We start from the raw sequence: 19,744 nt of genomic DNA on the forward strand, positions 1-19,744 counted from the left end.
TCACTGTATGTTGTGTGCTAGGTACCATGCTTTCATAACACTATGCTATGTGCTTTTACATGGTTTACAGCTCACTTAGTCTTCACAACTTTGAAGCCAAGATTACTGCTTTCATTTTACAGAAAGAGAAATGGAGGACTGGAGATACTGACACACATATATCTAAAAAGGAAAATGTTTCACCACTTATGGCCTCAGTAATTAGCACAGGAGCCTGGAAATACAATCCCTCCTCTCCAAGAGCTCCCGTACAGAGCCTTGACAGAGGGCAGGATGGCACTCCCAAGCAAGGTGCCACGGAGATGCCAGGAGCAAGGAAATGCTCGCCTGCCTATCTGCTACCCAGTCAGAGCTTCTGGGCCAGCAGCATCGCCTCCAGTGAGTTTGTAAACATCAGACATGAAAGCACATTGCAAAATCAAAAAAATTTCATCTACCTACCCTGCTACCTCTAGTAAAGGTCAGCAGCAGATCTGTCTGTATAAGCAACTTTTTAAAAAGGGGTCCAGAATATAAAGAATTTCTTAAACTGAACTCAGTGCTTAGAATCATTTAGAAATCAGGTAGTTTCAGGTAGTGACTGACACACTTCAGCATGCTAAGCATGCCAGGAAAATGCTGACTTCGGAGGCAGACAAAGGCAACAAGTCTTACTTATGGCCAGGGACTCTTGGCAATGATTATCACTGATGTTCAGGCTACACCCTCTGGGGGCCCAGAGTTGCTGCTATAAACCCGAAGTACTACAAAGATGAAGATGTAACACGTCACACACATGCATCAGGTGTTCTTTAAATTCGTATTGCTATTCTGTTTTAAAACACGCAATTATTTTTTAAATATTATTGAATCAGTAAGTAGCTTTGTTACTCTGTATATTTCAATGACTAGAAAAAGCCCATTTACTATCACATGGGAATTTGAAATCTTTTAAAATTTAAAATGAAGGCGTGGGGTGGCTGGATGGCTCAGGTGGTTAGAGCGCGAGCTCTGAATAACAGGGTTGCTGGTTTGATTCCCACGTGGGCCAGTGAGCTGCACCCTCCACAACTAGATTGAAGACGAGTTGCCACTGAGCTTCTGGAGGGGAGTCTGGATGGCTCAGCTGGTTAGAGCACGGGCTCTCAACAACGAGGTTGCCAGTTCAATTCCCACATGGGAAGGTGGGCTGTGCTCCCTGCCAACTAACGATTGGAAACAGTGACTGGACTTGGAGCTGAGCTGCGCCCTCCACAACTAGATTGAAGGACAACGACTTTGGAGTGGATGGGCCCCGGAGAAGCAGACCGTTCCCCAATATTCCCCAATTATAAATAAATAAATAAATAAATAAATAAATAAATAAATAAATAAATAAAATGAAGGCGTGGGGGACTCCCCACACCAAAAAGAATTTCCCACATGCTCTCTCTCTCTCTTCTCTGAGATATTTTCTAGAACTGGCTGGCTTGCGTCTATTTTACTGGATCTAAAGCCATACGGCAGAGAGGAGCTGAGGCAACACCAGTCAGCCTGTGACACACCCACCCCAGGGCATCTGGACAGAGACCACCACCCAGTGGAAAGGCTGAGCCAGGCTCTTCACCTCCCTCTTTTAAGTAAGAGCCAGTCGCCAGGACCTCTCAAAAGCTGCTAGACAACAGGCTTTCATTCTAAGTCAAATGGAAGTGAGGAAATGGCTTAGCTTCTCAATGCTTAGAAAGAGCCTAATTTCCTAACACACGTCTGAATTTTAAAAGAGAAAGTTTGCCAAATAATTCTTGATGGATCATTTTAGAGGTCCCACTCAGGGCCGTTTTAAAAATTACTAGGTTCCCTAATCCCAAAACAAGTGTAGTTTGTCTCAAAATTCCAGGAAAGAGACACTAAACCAGATCAGGGAGGGGCCTGCCTTCCTGCACAGCCACCGTCTAATTCCTAATTCAATCTTCTCCATTCCCAAGGCCACCCACAAAAGAAAGCAGCGCTTCCTGCTGACTATGTCTGCCCAAAATACTACCTACCACCTTATTTCATGACCTCAGCTCTTACTAGAATGCTTATAAGTCAGGTCTTTTTTAGAAAAACTAGACCCTTAGAAATGGAAGGCAACCCATTGTGGTAGAAAACACCTGGGTCCATTAGTAGCTTTGGCAAATGACTTGGACTTTTGAGATGTAGTTTCCTCTTCTGTAAAAATGGGAAAAACAGTATCTGCTTCCTCCAAGCTGTTAAGGATCAAATGAGATGACACATGGGAAGTGCTTATCACAGGGCCTACGAATGGCAGCGGGATGTTCTTCCTTGTTTGTGGAGAACACGGACCAAAAAAATCTTCTCACCCAACTGCCAGGAACGGTGGCCTCCGTCTAGGCTGACACTGAATGCTGAGCCCGAGCCCGAGCCCGCCCCAACCCCTCCCAGGAAAGGGCTCAGCCTGCAAATGAAATCCAAGGAAGCTCAGCCGCAGGCCCACAGAGCACACACAGGTGCACCCCTGTAATTATGCAGATACCTGCCATTTCACTTCGACATCATGTGGTGTGGCTACTGTAGAGAAATAGTTCGTGTTTTTGAGAACTTGTAAAATCCCCTTACCCTGTGCAAATTTTCAAAATACTGGGAAAGTAGCCATGATACACAGAGTATACAGCGGCATTTAAATTGGCAATAGAGTGAAAACAGATGTCTGAGTATGGAGGAATAACATTATTTTTAGAAGCCTAAACACAACTGGGTGGGTGGGCAAGTTTCAGCATTTTCTGGTCAGGACAATGTTAATATCAAGTTTGTAAACCACAAAAAAGCTCCCCACTTTCTGTGAATAAAATGTGGTTTATTAAAAGGTGTGATAGAACACACCATCCTTTTACCAGTGGTCCATTCCAAGGAGAGTGCTTCAAAGGCTTTCATCCGGTGGATAAAGGAGGAAAAAGGCATATCACACGAGAGTTTGCCACTGCACTGAAATGGCAAAAGGGAAAAATCCAAGTTCAAGATGGCAGAACTCTGACTGAGTGTATTGTAACAAGTCCCATCTCTGTTGAGAGACACTTGAGGGTGTGCTAGAGTGAAAAGAGCATGGGCTTTGAACTAGAAGAATCTCCATTTTGACAATTTGAGGATTAAGTTAAATCACTGTAACGAAGTACCTAATAGTAAGCTCATCATTAATAATGATTGATGATAATAACAATGAAGACTCTAGATAGCAAAGGAAATATAGCTGCTTCCTTTAGGAACATGCCTCAGATTTCCCAGGTATTCCTTCGCAATTCAGATGCACTCTAACACCCCACCCCACCCCGCCCTGCGGCAAGAACACGCTGAGAGATGAACCTTTACAGAAAGCTAAGAATTCTTATTGATTCTTCCCGACTTCATCTTACATCCTCATTTCCTGAATCATAGGGGCTGGCCACACTAAGCGAGGTTCTCGACTTTTCTTTAAAAATTAGCCAATTTCTGGTGGGTCAGTGCGGAAGAGCAAGGTCACCTGCTCATCAGAACCAAATCTGGGAACAGAGAGATGACAGGAGGCAGCACATGAACTAGAGCTTCTGGGAGAAGAAAAAGGTGCTGTGAACGGGCAACCTTGCAAAGTACATGGGGAACAGAAGCACAGACTCTGCAGCTTGTGTGTGGGCAAGTGGGGGGGGCACACAAACATCCACTTGACATTCAGGGGGTAATTTATCGTTTGGCAATGTGCTTAATTAAAACCCTTTAAAGCACCACCTGTCCCACCACTGGACTAAAACAAAGCCCACTAATCTTAACGCATGCCCTTTTTCAACTAACAGTCAAGAACACCGAGTACTCACACCATTGGAGAAAGATGAGAGGATCACCTTGAAGACTGGAGGCACATGCTGACATGCCCCTTTCCCCTTGACTTCTTAAAATGTCCGCTTTGAAAGGGACAAACACCACCACTAAGAGCCAGCCAGACCTCAGTTCAAACCCCACAGCTACGTAGCAAGTCCTAAAACTTCTCTTAGTCTCAGTTTCCCCTTATTACAGATGGGGATCATATGTACCTTGTTGTCAGAATTAAATGCAATAATCTACGTAAGTCACACAGCATAGCTGTGTATACTGCAAGGGCTCAGAAGAGCGTACTTGTAATTATTATATATATATGAGGGTCTCATATCAGCCTTATAGGCAGGACTGAGGCCCAGGAGCTTCTCATTCGTTTGACCCATGCGTGGCTCACTGACACAACTCTCTAACTGTGTGTCCACCCTGAACAGAATAAAACGCACTCCCAAAACAGAGGTAAAGAACTACTTTGATGAGGTACCAGTGATCTATGGTACAGAAAAGGTGGTGTAACAGAAGAATGTAAGGCTGATCACGGACTCTATTACTCACTAGCTGTGTGACCTTGGGCAACTTATTTAACCTTGCTGAGCTGTTTCCTCACCTTTAATAAGGACATGACCTACTCAGGTATTGTCCAGAGTGTTAAGTGAGAAAACGTATTATAAAATGCTTAACCAGGTATCTAGCACAAGTAAACGCTCTATACATAGTACATTATTTTTTTTATTATTATTACCATTAGTGAATATACCAAAGTATAAAACATCATCCCTTACACTAAGAGATCTAGCCCACAAAAATCTGGAGGAGACCCTTGTGGCCAACCAGTGGCTTTTCCCAAACCACACTTAAGAACCACTGGCTAGACCACCATGATAGAGGTTTGTGTGTCAAATCGGGTTTTCCCCCATAGCTCTATTTTCCCTCACATCTGCCTCCTTCACTAACTGAAAAATATTATTTCAGCCTGAGGAAATGGATATGGTAAGTGGTGTCACAGACTGTCACGCCACAGAATACGGAGTTCATACTGTCAATTGCAAAAGTCCTCATGGAGATAAAATAATCCGTGTCACCAAGTCTTCAACCCAATCAAAGTTGTTCCAAAAGTCCTGTTTATTAATGACTGACTAAACATCATCCTTCTCATAACAGAGGGTTTACTAAATGATTCAAGGGCATTTGGAGATACTTTGTAAAGAATAACTGGCGCGGGGACAGAAAACAGTTTCTAAGATGTGTACACAAGTGACGTCTTAGTACCACTAACGGTCTGGGGTTAAGAGACAGCCCCTCTCCCCAGAACACACACACCAACCTAAGATTCGAGTTAACACTAGGTCTCAGCTACTAATACTGTAGGAGCAATTTATTCAAAGTTTTGCCAATGGATCAGTTAATCCCTAAGCTTTATGATTGCCTGGCAGAAGTTTTAAATTATTTAACCATTCTTAAAAGGTTACTTTTGTAGCTCATTTTAGGGAGCAGAATACTCAAGACAAGGGTTTGTGCTTTAAATAATGATATTCCAGTCACATTCAGATTTACCGTTAACCAAATGATTCTATTAGTTCACATCTGCCTCAAAGGGGGGAGGTAGGAGAACCCTCCAAAAAAGCACATGTTTCTCCATTAATGAATTTTGGCAGAAGAACTTTTATGTCTATCACCTGGGGGACAGGATTACTTCACGTTTGGGAAACTGAGTATAACTTTATGGGTGATACAGCATTGCCTAGAGAAGGCTGAATTTTTCTGCCAAGGAGGAAATAGTGAAGTAACCAGGACCTGCCAAGAACACATGTGAAAGAGTTAATGAGAAATGCCTGTGCGTGTCTTTCCTGGTTCAAGGAAAAGGGCTAAACAATAAAACTGAACTAATTAGAACACATGCACAATATCAAACATCTCCAATGTTTCTCATCAAGTTTACAGAGTTTTACTGGTCTGATGAAGTTACACTCAAATCTAAAATGGTCCAGAAGCATAATTTGCTCTATAAAACCCACTTAACTATTGCTTACAATCATATATGAATCATTTTTTATAAAAAAAATTGTGGGAAACGTACAGAGGAAACCGAGACTGTGCTTTCTCGAGTTCTCCAGATACGGCTCAGCGATGTGAAACTGCTTACCTGAAAAGCTGGGCCCTGGAGTTTGGAAAAACGTTTTAATGACCTAGCGGCCTTGCAGAAGCATTTCACGTTTTAGAAAAGTTAGCTCATTTTTTACATCAAGACATTATCTACTCAGAAGAATAGCTGCAGATTATATAGAATGTGACACATTTGTTCCAAGAGTTTAGCTTAAAAAATTTTGACTTGTTCCGTGATTTTAGACCAACAGGACACTCCAAGGCGACATAAAAAGTTGAGAACAAGACACAAAGAGCCCATAAAACAGATAAATCATAAAGTTACCTCTATATCCTGGATAATCTTTGGGTACAATGACCTATAAAATGAGTTGGGAGGGCCGTCTGTGGGTCTGTTTTTAAACAGGTACTGATCCCTGGCAGATAAAAACAAACAGATGTTACATTTTTGCACATAAAAGGGTGAATTGTACTTAAATGTGGTGCTTACAAAGATGTATCACTCAAGTCTTTTGACTTGCATTGAGCTTTAGCAAGTCAAAAGCAGGATGGCTGAGTTTAAACACGTGAGACACAAGTTTACTTCAATTTACAGCTCTCTACCACGATCCTGGCCTTTGACTTTCAGAATACCCAGCACACAATAATCCAGCCTTTCATTCTGTACTTTCACAAAAAGTGCTAAAGTAGCTTTGGGGAAAATCGAACTTAGTACACATCAAACTTCCTCCCATAAAGAAAACACAGCCCTAACCCTCGCTCACATCACAACCCCCTGTACTTCTTTCTCTGTGCTAACTGAGCCAGGTTACTGACGTGTACAGCGCAATAAAGCTGTACTTAACTTCAGGGTTTTCTCTAAAAAAGCCTGCCTGCTGTGCCTTCCATTATCTTCAACTAGCAACACTAACAAAGAGCAAAATGGCATTATTTGACTTTTTCATATTTTCTTTTTTCTTATCTATCTGTTGGTAATGGTATTACCACCCAAGAAAAACGTGAAAGGAAAGGCATAAATACACAGCTTTAAAAAGCCCAATCACTCAAACTATACAATACTTCCTAACAGTTAATAACTGTAAAGGAAATTTACATATCAGAAGGAAAAATTCTAACAGCTTTAACTTTTGTTCTCCCAACTCTTGACCACTCATCTTTCTCCGCTTGTTTAAAATAGGCCAACACATCTGGCAAGTATAATTGGTTTCTTGAGTAATCAAACTGACCCGAGGTCAAAGACATTTTTCCCCCCAAAAGAACAAACAAACCCCCCTACTTACCACCCTCTTCTTTCTGAAAGCCCTTTCCATAGTGGGTCAGTGCGCACCATTCGTTCAATCAGCTTCTTCCAAAGCATTCCTTCGGAGATCACCCGCTGCCATTCTTTACAGACCAGCTCTGCTGCACACAGAGACCTGGCATCCAGGTAGGAAAGAATGTTTTCTGCTATGTGATCTAGGCCTTGCTCTACAAAACAGAAAAGACAATGAAGAAATGGGAAGGGAGGTGGAAATGTACCAGTCACCATTTCCGAAAGGGTAAGGGGAAAAAGGAAATCCTGATCCAGGCACGATCAGCCTGCGGGTACGTACGTGCACGCGCAGGTAAACCTATACTCTTCTTTTGGGTTCTGATTTTTTAAGATAAAACAATTGGTGGCCAACAGTTACTGTGTATAAAAGCTGATCTGGAAAGTTCTAGATTTGTCAGATATTATGATAAAAGAGTTATTTCATTTTCTTTGAAAACCACTATAGAGTAAGGCTGCTCCACATTTTATGGATGAGGCACAGAGACATAAAGCACTCATGGTTTCCCGACTCCAGAGTAGTAAAGCCAAGAGTAGAACTCCCCATCTCTTTATCCAGAGTTTCTGGTCTTTCCCCTCTGATTTACTGTCTCTCATAAAAAATCATCCTATTAATCCATGACCAGTGTGAATCCCTTGGGGCTAAGGAGACAAAAAAGTGAAATGCTTACATCTTTAAAAGCTTATAAAAAGTTAAATGACAATCCAAGAGTTAGTCAGGTGTACTTAGATGTAGGTTTGTCAATCATTTCTCTGTCTGTGGAGGCAAAATTCTCAAAAGCAAGAGCCACGTGTCTACAAATTCTAGAAGCTTACAAGGTTTATCCCACACAATGCCAGGGTCCTCTCAACGACACCCAAGATTCGGCCTCTGCCCAACATTCACACACAAGATCACTATGGTCAATTCTGTGGCCGCCTGTAAACTCCCACCCTGTGGCTCTAGGCGCGTCCTCTGCAGCTACAGACATCCCAGCTCCTCCCCAGGCCTCTTCTGTGCAGCGCTGGGCAGAGTAAACATACAGGCAGAAAGTCCCAATTTCAAGTCTACGTCCATGACATGAAACAAATACTGAAACATCCCTGCCCCGTGGTTTTTTACCATATACAGTGGTAATCACCAGTAATAACTGTCCTTTCTCACTCTATGGGTAGAATCAAATGAGTTTTAGGAAAAGATTTTAAAGACAACAAGGCACCATACAAGCTTAACGTGTGTTCTCTTTTTCAAGATAAATAGAAGCAGTACAGTAACACTAACTTAGCAGGGTACAGGTAAATCGTTCCCCTTTCAGAGCCTCATTTTCCTCACCTGTAGAAAATGAGGATAGTAATCCCTGCCCCTTCTTGATAATATCAAAATGAGCTGATGCACAAAAAATGCTTCACAAACTAAGGTTTGCTGCAACTCTAAGAATGACTATTTCCACTGTTGATTGTGGTTTACAGGCCTTCGTGCACTAATTCTCCTCCACTTGGAGATCTAATACCCATTTATGTTCTGATAATGGCGACTGCACTGGGACCACTATCTTTTCTTGCACATGTCACTAAACTGCAGTAAGTGCAGTCGGAGTTCACACTGCCTTCACCTAATAGTCCCATCACAGGAGACTGCTAAGTTGGCAATAAGTCGCAATCCTAGGCCTCTCACCCCGAACATCTATTAAACCAATTCCTGCTAATTCTGTGTTTGTACCGCTCCTTGGAGAGGTGGGGGTCAGCAAGGTGTAGGAGTTGTCCTTACTATAATTCACCTTTAAAGCTTTGTCTGACTGCCCCATTTCAGCCTCCAGAATTCTGATTCTGCCATCCAGAAGACTGGGTATTCCACATCAGATCTGGATGGTAGGCAAATGGAGTAATTCTTTATTTATTCCCAAGTTTGTGGGCAAACATGTTAAATGGGTCAGAACCAAGGACAGCACCCACGATTCTAGATATTTCCCTCCAGGCTACCCTTGATCCATTCATTAAATACTCACAAGGTGCCAACACTGAGTCACTCTGTAACCATCTGGATGTACCACTGTCCAGCCCAAACCTCTCTATTCAGTCCTCAGGGATATTTGGAGAAACTCTGACCACCTTTCCATGCTTTTTCTGACCTACCAGTCTGGTAACTTTACCAAAAACGAAATCAGGTGGATTGGTCTGGTTGCCCTGTGTGTCCCCTTGCTAGAGCTTACTACATAAAATTGGTATTGCATTTTCTGTTTACAAGTCAGTACTAGCTGCTTTGTGGCCCTTTTCAACATATAATATAACCCACGTTCATTATAAAAATATTATAAAATGCACATAAGCAAAACATTTTGAATCCCTAACTCCCACCTCTCAGAGATAATGGCTTTTAACATTCTGTATATATCCTTCTAGGCTTACACAAACCTACATAGTCTTTTCAGCTGCTAATTAACTTTTGATAATCCATTTAAGAATTCTGCTTGAGTGTAACATCAAATTTACCAGCTAATATCCCCCAAATACACAGTTCTTAGAACCAGGGACTCTGCCCATGAATCGTCTTCCGGGACTTTCATGCAGGATTACCAAACACAGCTGACGAGCTGGAAGGGCGCAACTTTACCCAGGAGCTCTGCCCATGGTTTACGATTACCTTTCAATGCCCCACAATTCTGAAAATCATAACTACAGCTTCTGTCACTATGCTGGCATGCAATGCTTTTAGGTCTACTTGTTTGCACAAGTTGTATGTTTCCGAAATATCTTCATAACTTTATTGGACTACAATTTTTCCATCCTTTTTGGTTTTAAAACTATTATTTTCAGTGGGGAAAGAAAACAAAGTTCAGAGTGAAATATGCTGATTCTTTTTATTATCACGATACCCCTGATTCCAAGAACACCATCCTTTCAGTCTTCACACTGTGCTCTGAACAGTTGATTTTTTTTGTTTTGTTTTCAACTCTCCCAGATTACGTCACCATTTTGGACAATTTTACTTCATTCCGGGTTTTGCCTTGGTACCACTCTCAAAGGATGAGGCTACCTTTTTGTGTAGCTACATGATTGTGTGCCCCTTTCTTCCATCTCTCTGCCCATATTTATTTATAATCAGAGAAATCTGTGGCTAATCACATGGGCTTGGACTTAGGCCTCTCCACTGCTGGGACTGAAAGTATTTATCAAAATTTCAAATTTCAGAATCTCTCAGCCCTCTTTAATCATGTTATCTTTTAGAATATCTATCCGTGGGCTAATTTATCCTCTCGGAACTTTTCTAGTGCTGGAGTACTTAGCTGACTATCTTCTAGCTCTACACTTGATATTAGAACAGTCACTTTTCAAGGTGTACATTACTTCCATATCATCCACCAAATCCTCCTAACTGTTATAAAACCCTCCCTACCCAAGCCCGCCTCCCAATGAGCCCTCTGCTCTCTGAGAGATGAAACAAATAGCCAAGGAGAATGCATTAGACAGCTGCCTTTTCGGGCCCTGCTGGCTGCAACACCCGTCGTCTCTGCATGAACCGCCTGATCTGGTGCTCTCTGAGCTCGTGCTCAGAAGCCTGTGTGGTTGTACAGGAATCACTCAGGGTTAGTGATTTTAAACACAGCAGCAACAAAAAGATTCCCTGGACATTCTTCTGATATACTTAATCAGAGTCTTTAGGTGGGGAGCCCAGGAATCTGTATTTTTAAGAGGTTCTACCAGGTAATTCTGACACGCTGGCAACTATTGCTTTATAGCAATGATACCCCTTTTAGTTTTCTTTGATTTTTCCTCCTCAATAGCTCCCCACTGGGCTATCAGTGCATTTCTGCATAAGGAAATCTCTCATTAACACAGATTTCCTCCTCCTTCAAAGGCCATCACTGTATTTCAGCAACAGTTCAGCGATATCTATGAAATTTGATTTCTTTCCTTTGGATAATCCCTTAAATTCACTTCATCCTTCTAGGAGGCAGCATGTTTTCGTCTCTTGGAAAATGCATTTACTGTAAAGTCAGGTAACCTGGGTTGAAGTAAATCAGTTTTCCGGATCTCAGTCTTCCCTAAAATAGACATGATATTAAATGCTTGAAATGGATTAGCTCATACAATCTGCACGACAGCCCTCTGAGCTAGGTACTCAGTACCTTCATTTTGTAGAGAAGGAACCTGCTCACCTGGCTGGGAAGGTTAAGAGGAGGTTATGAAGAAGAGCAGGTACTCGGTAAGTGTCAGTCTCTGTTCTCCTTCCCTCATCTCCAAACCTCCTTAGCTGAGATTGCTGGCCAAGGAAGCTAAGCAGAGTTCCTCTTCTTTGTGATTACATGAGCGAAAACCTTGCACACCTTCTCTGGCAAAGCGCTAAGCCCCCTCTAGTATCTTGGTTAGAAGTCTCGTATCTCCTTAAATGTCGGAAGTACAGGAATCACACAACTCCTGTTGGAGCACCTAAGAGCTACCCCCAAAAGCCATGTAGAGCTTGCAACTTTTCTGCTTTCAAGCCGATGGGGGACAAAGAAGTCACTGAACGAGGTGGTCCATTTGCCGGGGCTAGAGAGTGCTTTGAGGTGTTAAAACTAGGTATTTTCTTAAGTACCAACGTCTGGCTCTCATTTACTCTATGGTGCTGAGACTCCCCCATCCCACCATCACCCCCCTTCCCAAGGCAACAAAGGGACACAGTATGGCCTCAGAAAACAGGGCAGAATACTGCACACACAATGCTCAAGAAGTGCTGCTGCTGCTAATTATAGTCACCAGATGAAGGTCTGGAAAAATTTCAATAATTAAAACAATTAAAAAGGCACAAGTTTCAAAGCTCAATATGTAAAAAACACTGTATCAAAATCAAACTCAAATGTGCAATGTCAGTTCAATGCCCTTGACTATAGCCAGTTCTAACACAGCTGCTTAGATCATACAATTACAGAAACTTTTATTATTTTAGAAACGCATTTCAAAGAACAGCTGCAAAGAAACTTCCTTCTCCCCACCCACCCCTGCTGTCCCTTCCCCCTTCCTAGTCACAGATCCATATAGTTATAAAATTTGAAGTTAGATACCTTTAAAAAACAAAACAAAAAATCAATGCAATTGCTGACGGCAACAGGCTGTCAAGAGATGCCTTTACCTTGCAATACACTGACCTCAGGATCTGGACAGAAATGAAGCAGAATGATGCTCATGTCCGAGCCCAAGGAGCTGTTATGCCAACACAGTGCTGTGCACACCTACCTATATGATGTCACGATGAATCAATTTGGAAATTAGTGGCTGAATAATTAAAACTTCCTGGCAATAAAGCTTCTTACCTCTGCAGAAGCAGGTGTTTCCTGCCTCTCTGGGCTTTGTTGTTGTTAAAGCTACCATCCTCAGAATACCCACCAGATGCCAGGCATATTATATCCATTCTTTGATCGTCACAATATCCCAGGAAGTAGTAGTAGTAGTAGTATTCCCACAGACAAGGAAACTGAGATTTCGAAAAGTGGGCTCATGTAGCCATTAGGTGCAGCGCTGGGATTCACACTGCAGGGCCGTCTAAATCCCGTGACCACTCTCTTTCCACTCTGTTGCCGGGTCTTTGGCCCTGCATCCAGCCTGAAGCCTTAGCCATGCTCCGGTGCTTCCACATCTCCCAAGACCTTTGGTCTAGTCTGTCACATGTACGGTCCATGATCATTTATCATCCTTACTTGGGGATAAGACAAATGAATAAACCATTGCCAAGAAGCCAAATGCTTCAAAATTTTTAATTGCTCAGACACCTCACCAAATGGATCACCAATGTTTATCATCCTTTTTGAAGTACAATCTGCCTCTACTTCAAATGGTATAAATTTTCCCTTTAACAACAGTTCTTACAAACCACAAATTTAGCCTGCAGAAATTGACATTGCAGACTAAACATTTACCATGATTTTTAGAAAAGCATATCATAATTATCACTTTTTCCACTGAACCAAAAGGAGCCAGAGACCACAAACATTTTCCATTTTCCCTATACTGACAGGTACAACAGTCACAGTAAGAAGCATCAAAAAGTCAAAACTATAGACAATTGTTATTGAATTAATGGTTTTCACAATCAAAAGAAGTCCTAAGTTGACTGTCAGTTTCAGTAGAGTAAAAACTCAAACTTAAGATCATCTACACTAAAAGTTAAACACCAAACTAGCATTTGGATTTAGCAAGTTGACCCACATTATTAAATCGAAGTAGGAATACACACGTGGACCTGTTTCTCCCCGTGCTCTTAAGTCTGGGTCTGTGTGAAGGACGAACGGCACGTTTAATCCACGTCTACTAGAGACTAACTAACATAACAACGTGGCCAGCTTGTCCCCAGCTATTAGATTCACATGTGTGATATATACTGACATATGTATATATGTTCAGATCAAATCCTGTTAAAACAAATAGCATTTCAACAAAAATATTTCCCCGTCCCAGCCAATGGTCCATTCATTTCATGTAATATTCAATACCACAAAATTCCACTTTAACAGAGATATGGACAATGCCTTAAAACTCGCTGTAAAGCAAACTGAATTGTATGCAATTATGCTAACCATATGTATATACATAACACATACTCATCTGTTCTCTCTCTTCTCCAAGACTGCACTCCCAGAGAAAAAGGGTTGCCTCTGAACTCTCTACAATTGAGAACAACAGTGCCACCTCGTGGATAGTCTGTAAACATAAGGTGAGTTCCTTGGCACTCTAAAATGTTTGAGAAGCAAATTATAGGGGAAAATAAAAACGAAACAATAGAAGGCGATCAAAAAAACCCCAAAAAACAATAAACAGATTTGCTTAAGAAAAATGAGGCTTAGCTTTGTTTAGTCAAAAGCACTTGTGAGGAACAACTGCAGTCGTTGACTTTGAAAACTACCCTGACTTTCTTGGTGTGAGATGCAGCCTGAGTCAGTAGAAAGGCCTGGAAGATGGGCGTTCCGAGTTCTGGCACTGCACATATAGAATCGCTGTACCACGTGTACTCACCTGACTTCAGTCCATCTACAATTCTCAACCCACCCCCCTTCGCTTCCCGCCCTCTCATGCAATTAAAAACCCATCTTTCTCTCTTCCCTCGCTCATATTTAAAAGTAAATCTTACTGAATTGGGTTGTATACCATGTATTCTATACTCATGGCCAATTCACGGACTTGTCCAGAATAATCTTCAGCCTGCATTCTCTTCAGGAATGAAACCTCTTTATCTTATGTAGCCAGATATAAATGATTTCAGCCTTTGCACTAACTTTGGAACCAACCTGCACAATCACCACAGTAACCAACAGAAATGACCTTGGGCATTTCACCCAATTTCTCTGACCCTTGGTTTCCTGGTCTGCATAGTGAGAAAGGACTAATTGATAGCTAAGATCCCTCCCAGCTATTAAATACTATGATTCTAGAAAGACAGGGCTCCTATTTTGCTTTTCTAGCAATACTAATGGATGAAACGAGGCAAACAGTGCTACATTTCAGCATAGAAACAGTAAAGTCGTAATTTTCTAAGCTAACACTCAAATATCCTTAAATACTCCCATTGTAGAAAGCAAACTTACAAGTTTTAGGAGAGGGATTAGAAATCAGGAGCTGGCCTCTCACTCTGAGGCCAGGTTCCGTTAGCTGTGCAAATACTCAGATCATGGAGCCCTGATGCACTGCAAACCACAGCCAGGCTAAGGAAGGAGCTTCTCTCTTAGAAGCCACGCAGAAGCTCTGACAGGGGTAGGGCTGGTGGCAATGGCACTGGTGTATCCCTGGCTGATTTTAGGCCCACCGTGGCCTGGCAGTTGTAACCTCCAGATTACAATGACCATGGTGGAAAACGTTCTGGCCTGCATTCTCTTCAGGAATGAAACCTCTTTATCTTATGTAGCCAGATATAAATTAAAAATTAAAAAAAAGAAGAGAGAAAAGAGATGGAGGCAGAAACTGAAAAGAGAGAAAAGAATTAATGAGTGATCAAAAATCAAAGGGGATGAATAGGCAGAGCACAGAGGATGCGCCAGGCGGTGAAACTATCCTGTATGATACTCTAAGGGTAGACACATAACATTATACGAGTCCATTTGTCAAATCCACACAATTAAAATACCAAGCGTAAACCCTAATGTAAAGCCTGGATGTTGGGTGATCATGACGTGTCCATGTAGCTCCATGTATTATAACAAATGTACCCCTCAGGCAGGGATACTGACAACGGGGAAGGCTGGGGGGAGGGGATGCTGAGGAATATGGAAACTCTGTACTTGCCTTTCAATTTTGCTCTGAACCTAAAACTATTCTATAAAATAGTCTATGGAAAATAAAATTCAAAGTAAACTTAACCGGAATGTGTGTGCACACGCGTGAAAGAGAGAGAGAAGGGTGGTAAGGGAAAGGATGCAGAGTAAGTTTTGAGAAATGTAATAAAGACATGCTATCAGTCTCCCCGATATGTTTTTGCCATTCCCTAAGTGTCATTTCAGATACATACAAATGAACACCCTAAACTTTGGGGCACTTCCCAAACAGAAACACTATAGAAACAATTGTCCCATATTAAAACTTAAACTGCTCATAAAGGCAAAATGCAGACTATATACAGACTACATCAAAATAAACAGCATAGCATGAACTCATTAAACACATGAAATGAACCATAATGTTAACCACTGATCCACATCACGCATCACAGAAGCTGCCTCCATTTCCTAGACAGACACTACATTAGAACTTGTCTGCAAGTGCCACATATTAAAATACGGCATGGGTCCCAAATAAGTGCTGTGTCCCTGTGCTCCCTCTCTCCTTTCCCAGACCCCCCTGTCAGCGCTGCCTAGGCCCTGGGGTGGGGCCTCCTTCCCCAGCTCAGCCTCTGGAAAGACAGGAGTTACCTGGTAACGCGGTAATGAAGTCCCGCTGCAACATGGGCTTCAGGTACGAGTTAATATGTCCATGCTGGTAATGACACATTCGGGAAATAAGGTGCTCCACAAACTCCACTTGATCGGATTCAGACCACTGGTCAAAGTATTTAATACACAAGTCTTTTTCTTTTTGATAGTTTCCTTCTGATGGCCTCTTTCTGGAGACGATCACAGATGACGTTCCATTACTTATCTAATTTAGAAAAACAAACAAATAGTGAGTTCGACAAGGAAAAGAAATTTAAGTGGTATTTCACTAGAAACATTTTTCACCCTGTGTATTTAATCTTAAAATGCCCGTTTCACCCTAAAGCCTTTACCATTCACTCCTTTATTAAGTCATTCAGGAACTAATTTTAAATGTATTCAGTGCCTGTATCCTCGAATTAGTCTCTAAAGTAAAAGGCGAAGTAGAGCTATTTCTAAAACTAAATGGTATCTTAAGCATCATTCTCCAATGTTTATTCTCAAAGTGTGCTCGCATCAGATAACGAATGTTGGAGAAGACCATCTTAGAAAAACTGCTCAGCTTGACAAAGTGGCAACTAACAACTGACAGTGAAGTGCTTTACTTCCTCAAAGTGGAAAGTTAATGCTATATTCGTGTATGCCAGTGGGTCTCCCTTGTGTGTGTATCAGAATAACAGGAGCTCTTGACACACAGATTGCCGGGCCCGCCCCAGACCTTCCCACTCCATTGGCCTGGAATAGAGCCCGAGAATGTGTGTTTCTAACCAGTTTCCAGGTGCTGTGGCTGCTACTGGTCCAGAGAACACACGTTGGGGACCCCACTTTGAAAACCACTCGCTTTCAACTGGAGAAACCTGAAGGCAACTTTATCTAGAAAGCTTCATTTTACCCAACAGTTCCGATCTCCATATTGTTTCCAGGGGCACTAAACTGCTGGCAGAACACTCTGGACGTTCCCTCCCTCCTCTGGATCACCTACTCAGAAAGTGACCCAAGGTAGGCCACGCATGCCTGAAAAGTTCTACGTCTTACGCAGTTGGGTCATGGATATCCCACAGGTTCCTACACTAACTGTGCTTTTCTCATCAAATCTGCATGGTCCTTGTACAAAACTAGTACGTTTGTTAAAAATGGAAACTGTACACACTGCAACTGGACAAGAGCACCAAGAAAAAAACCTGAATCCCTAGACTGAGGCCACAATTACTATGCTATGAGGCTCAGTAACTTAACTATTTAAAAACAAAAGTAACCTCAGTGCTTCTGTGAAACATTGGCCAAGCTGTCTGCCCATCACTTCTGACAGCCCCTTCATGTGTCATACCAGAAGGAATAACATATAAGAGAGTTTTGAAAACTGAAGAGTTGCATTACAAACATCCATAATTCCACTAGAAGTTTCTCTCGAAGTCTTACATAGAAAGAACCAAGAGCTTTAATTATCAGTGTGTCCCCTAATTGAAAGAAGATAGCCTTTGTAAATATCCAAAGGGGTGTTTGGCCTTTCTTGATAAAATCTTATAAACCTTTCCTGAGTGAGTCAAGTTCCTACGTCCACATTTAGAGGTATAAAGTCAGAAGGCACTGATCTCCCATCTCATTTATCTTAACCACTTCCTCGTCTATGAACGTTTTTTTCCTTACAATCTGGATGAGGGAGCGCTCCGACAGCGAGTACCACCAGAGGGCAGCATTGAACAGACATTTTTGATGTTGCTTTTAGGAAGACATTCAGACCCCAAAAGTCAACGTTCAAAAACAGTGAGATGAAGTGAAAATTCTTTGCTGTGGTGAATATCAACTAATACAAAGAGCATCTGTGCTACTTTGAAGCAGAAGGATGTTCACTATGTTTATAACAGAGAAAAACGAGAAATAATTGCCCAATTATAGGCAACTGGTTAAAGCAAATTGTAATACGTCTTCCTAAAGCACTATAATGCCATTAAAATCACATCTATAAAGTAAGATTTTAATAACAAGAGAATATTTTATGAAATAATATTAAGGAACAAAAGGCAAGATGCAGAATTTTACACAGCATAACCACAATAATTTGTGTGAGGGGACCATGCCAGGACAAAGTAAAAGAACATATATGAAAATGTAAAAAGTGTCTAACCTAGAGACAGAAATCTATGTATGTTTTCCTTCCCCCCTGGTTTTTACCATATTGTTTTCGTAATAACTTGCCAAAATAATCACTTTCCTAACAGGTTACATGATGATGGTAACAACTTACATTTGTATACTGCTCTCTCATTTACAACACATTAGGTTGGTGCAAAAGTAACTGAGGTTTTTGCAACTATTTTTAGCCTTTTAAACCGCAATTACTTTTGCACCGACCTTTCATACCCATGTCTTATTTGATAAGCAAAAGGGCTATTATTTCATTTACAGAAAACTTCCTAACCACCTCTGCTCCCCAGAGCACTGGTCTACCATTAATTACTCACTTGACTGAAAGGCAGATGAAAGAAAACCTGAAAGCCAAAATGTTAACAACCACTTGAACTGAAAAACCATCACGAGTAAATGAGAATCCTATTACAAAACACCATGTGTGAAGAAGTGTGCGCACAGTTCCCCCAAACGCAGCGCAAGCACCCGATTCTACAGCACATTTTCCATTTCTACGTCTCACCACCTGCCTGGCCCGCAAAGATCTTCCTGGCATCCTTTTGCTTTGTTTCATTTCATTTTAAATTTGTTGGGGATACTTCATTCTTGCTAACTAATCTACCCTTTCATGTCAAATCAAATGGACCTAGAGAATATGTTTTTAACATTATTCTCTTCAGATTTAGATTTGTTCTGCTTTCGGGTCTTCATGAAGGGGAAAATGATTTGTACCATACTGGTTGATGAAAACACCGAATCATGAAACTTTACATGCTTCTCACCCCTAAAACACTGGGGCATTGGGAGGAAAACTGGCAAACTAAGATAGAGCCAGGAAAGAAGGAAACCGAGTTTAAAAGGAAAGGGCAGAGCAGGAGGAAATGAGGAAGACGGGTGAGCGCAGGGAGAAACAGCCATCGGTGCATAGTGTGATTTGTGGCGTGGTGCCTCGCTGCTGCCCCAGGACGCCACCACTGTTCATCTTTGGCTCAGACCGTGACCAGGGACAGGCCATTTTAGGCTACAGTCATTTCAGAATCTTTACTGAAAACTCCAAAATCTTTACTACTCATAACGACACTTCCCTAAGGAACAGAAGATAAATGAGTGTGAATTCTGAAACTAGCCGACTTGCACACACACAAAAACAAAACTGCGTGGCTTGTGTTCATTGAGGTCAGGAGCTGAGGGAGCATCTTATCTACAGTAAGTCAGCTGCTATCTCATCTGGGAGCGGTCATTCCTACCTGCCAAAGAGTATTTTTCTTTGGGGACTCATCTTCATTTTGATCCTCCATAACTGAAGTGCTCTAAGGGGGGAAAAACAGGTTATTTGAATTAAGCCGAGTTTTGCAAATCCTAAATAACTACAGCAAAATATAATTTTGAAGACCCAAACTAGAGTGTACCAACGCAAACCCAAGAGCTGTTTGGCTTGTGGCTAACAGGTGCCCTTTGGGTCAAGGGGGCTGTGCTCAGCTTTCATAAATCAATACAGCCAGTGGCTGGACAAAGTAAGCATAAGGTCTTACTTATATGAAAGTTGGGCAGA

General features: G+C 41.8%; 1 protein-coding gene across 6 annotated transcripts in view; it reads right to left on the bottom strand.

Moving 5' to 3' along the window:
• The window catches only part of FBXW11 (F-box and WD repeat domain containing 11), a 101,428-nt gene that overhangs the window by 20,922 nt on the left and 60,762 nt on the right, over positions 1-19,744 (bottom strand). For 3 of the 6 annotated variants that reach the window (XM_019741225.3, XM_019741216.3, XM_019741197.3), the window contains 4 exons: positions 19,440-19,502; positions 16,066-16,291; positions 7,185-7,371; positions 6,230-6,320 (listed from right to left, as the gene is read on the bottom strand). In XM_019741225.3, coding sequence (XP_019596784.1) covers positions 6,230-6,320; positions 7,185-7,371; positions 16,066-16,291; positions 19,440-19,490 — 555 coding nt within the window. In that variant the 5' untranslated portion in view covers positions 19,491-19,502. The remainder of the gene's footprint in view (positions 1-6,229; positions 6,321-7,184; positions 7,372-16,065; positions 16,292-19,439; positions 19,503-19,744) is intronic. The other 3 variants (XM_074313896.2, XM_019741238.3, XM_019741204.3) reach the window with 1 other exon arrangement.

This window comes from Rhinolophus sinicus, chromosome 5 (genome assembly GCF_057876585.1).
Source record: "Rhinolophus sinicus isolate RSI-liver-muscle chromosome 5, RSI-T2T, whole genome shotgun sequence".
Taxonomy (NCBI): domain Eukaryota; kingdom Metazoa; phylum Chordata; class Mammalia; order Chiroptera; family Rhinolophidae; genus Rhinolophus; species Rhinolophus sinicus.